This window comes from Sinocyclocheilus anshuiensis, unplaced genomic scaffold, assembly GCF_001515605.1.
Source record: "Sinocyclocheilus anshuiensis isolate Anshui unplaced genomic scaffold, SAMN03320099.WGS_v1.1 scaffold311, whole genome shotgun sequence".
Taxonomy (NCBI): Eukaryota; Metazoa; Chordata; class Actinopteri; order Cypriniformes; family Cyprinidae; genus Sinocyclocheilus; species Sinocyclocheilus anshuiensis.
The window spans coordinates 388,344-390,921 of NW_015549606.1; the positions used below are offsets into that span (position 1 = coordinate 388,344).

The 2,578-nt window shown below is 37.2% G+C and overlaps 1 protein-coding gene across 2 annotated transcripts in view; it reads right to left on the minus strand.

The window, feature by feature from the left end:
- tmem131 (transmembrane protein 131) overlaps positions 1-2,578 on the minus strand; it is a 48,371-nt gene that overhangs the window by 23,070 nt on the left and 22,723 nt on the right. For both annotated transcript variants that reach the window (XM_016447804.1, XM_016447803.1), the window contains exons 6-11: positions 1,988-2,104; positions 1,772-1,894; positions 1,560-1,640; positions 1,306-1,456; positions 1,171-1,227; positions 995-1,056 (exon numbers count right to left, since the gene is read on the minus strand). In XM_016447804.1, the coding sequence (XP_016303290.1) occupies positions 995-1,056; positions 1,171-1,227; positions 1,306-1,456; positions 1,560-1,640; positions 1,772-1,894; positions 1,988-2,104 (591 nt within the window). The remainder of the gene's footprint in view (positions 1-994; positions 1,057-1,170; positions 1,228-1,305; positions 1,457-1,559; positions 1,641-1,771; positions 1,895-1,987; positions 2,105-2,578) is intronic.

Consider the following 2,578-nt stretch of genomic DNA (forward strand, 5'->3'; position numbering starts at 1 on the left):
AAACTCTGACAAAATCTGATTTCTTGATGATTTGATATTTTATAATAGTGATTTTATAATTATTTTATCATTTCAAAATAAAAAAGAAAAAGTATAAATGAATGAATGACTAAGCCAATAAGTGCTCCTCTGCTGCCATCTACAAGTTATAATGGTGATTTGAAGTATTTTTTAATTTTACATAAGTGTTTGTTCACCACAGTATATTTTGGTCATCCCATTGAAAATAACATTCAAATTGGATCATTTAGGAGCTTTAAAGTGCTGGAAACAGGCTGTACAAACCCTGAAATGAATAATGCAATAACATTCGACTATTTCTGCCACAACACCATGGTTACAGTTAGCGTTACCACTTCTGGTTTTCTATGTCAGCGCCGTTTGATCGGTTTATAACAGAGATTTCTGTGCAGAATTTGAATGTTTCTCATCTCGCAGCAACCTTATTCATTGTGTGGTGAATTCAAATGCTTCTCACTGGATCTCGCAGTGCTGTAACAGTGTTGCGAAATCAACTTTGGTTCCCGAGTAAAGCTGTTCTAAGCTCGGACTTGTTTGTTTGCGTTGCGCTGCGCAGCTCAAATGAGTAGCTGGATTTTGTTTCGCTTTTGTGTCGTTTGCCATTTGATGTTTCTCAAATGCAACAGAAATGGCAACGCGAGTTGAACAACGCGATGGTCGCGCCAGTGCGACCGCCCACAAAATTTACTCGCACCGGCAGAAAAAATGGTCGCAAAATGGAGCAGTCTGGACGCAGTCTGGAGCCCTGCTACCATTCAAAAGTTTGGGACTAGTAAGATGTTTTGGGGAAATATTAAATAATTTCACAATATTACTATCTATACTGTATTTTTCAAATTTTATTAAACAGCCTCCGTGAGCATAAGAGAGTTATTTCAAAAACATAAAAAATAAATAAATAAATAAAACTTACCACCCCCAAAATTTTGAACGACAGTGTATAAACAAGCCATGTAAATAAGCCACAAATTACCATGATCGATACATCTTTTGCTCCTGAATTTAACAGATGCAAATTCAGTTGTTTTGGTCGATCTGTAAAGTTGAAAGGACATAGAGATTCGTTACTTTTTTCAGTATCAGTATCCTGCATACAATTCTGTTGTTTCTACCAAACTACCATCAAATGAAGTGGGGGGAAAAGCACACCTTGCGATCGAAGCGTACCAAAGTCCAGCATCTCTGTGGAGGAGTATATACCAGGTGCTAGGAAAATGCACAAACCATGAGTCAGTGCTAAAGAATATTGATCAAATGTTATCAAGAAAGATTATTTTAACTGACCTGTGGTGACTTCAACTTCTACAGGGAGGATGATAAACTCGTCCTCATTGGACGCGTTTGTTTTAATTCTGATGAAGGCTGTGTGGTTGTCAGCGTCTCGAGAAGAGAAGCTGGCTCTCATCACACCCTTCGTCTCGAATGGAGCGATCTCCTATGGAACACAAAAAAAAAGTAGCATATGAGAATAATAAATTCTACCACAACAGTGATTTACAATAACAACCACACTGAAGTGTGAATAAAGTTAGGCTAACCCATAATTTTTTGGTGCCACCCTGCTGTCCAGTAGGCAGCTCTAAATGTAGATCTCCTCCACTGGTGTACATTTCTACAACCTAAAACCATAAAAACATGTGAAGATGATGCAGACATGTTTATAATTTAGTTGCACAGCCAACATGGCCCACTGGTAAAAGAAAATATGATATAATAGGAGCACTATTCTGAGCTGAGGAGTTTTGCGTACCTGCAGTGGTTGACTGTGAGGGTTGAAGATGCTTATGAGTGGAGAGAAGCTGCTATTTACTGGAACTCTGGCCCCAACAAAGGGCCTGAGTCTGTAGGGATTGGGGATGCCCACACCAAAGACCTACAATCAAACAAGTGTTCAAAAGCCTTTTAGCATCATTGCATTAATAGTTGTACACCAAACACAGAACATTTATAAGTGCATGAAATGTACCTGGTATGTAAACACTCCATGATGCGATGTGTTAATAAATAAGGTATTTTCTACATTCCCTACTACTCGAGCTAGAAACACCACATCAAATGAGGTGTTGCCTCCAGGTGGAATTATCTGTAAATAAATGATGGAATATGTTACATTTATGCAATATTACATACATCACTCACTTTGTCAGTCGGTTACAAGTGCATAAACAATAATGTAAATACAATATAAAAATTTGTAATACAAAATTTGTAAAAAATAAACAAATAAATAAAAATAATTTAAAATAAAAATAGGCACATTATTTTTGTTTATATTATATGAATCTAAACATAAACATCATGTTTTTAGCTTGCTGCAAATGCGTTTTTAAACCACTTCTGAATGTGGCAAAAGTGGATGCTGCTGAAATGTTTTGGACCCAGTTTACACTTGTTTTTAGCATCATCCCATTTCAAATGTATCACCCAAAATGGATGTTAAAACAAGTTGTAACCTTGGTGTCAAGTCTGGTTAGCCACAAGCTATTAGCCAGGGCAGAGAGGAGCTGATTTATGCAGGTGTCAGGAACAGGTGGGATGTGTTTAATTTATAACCGCC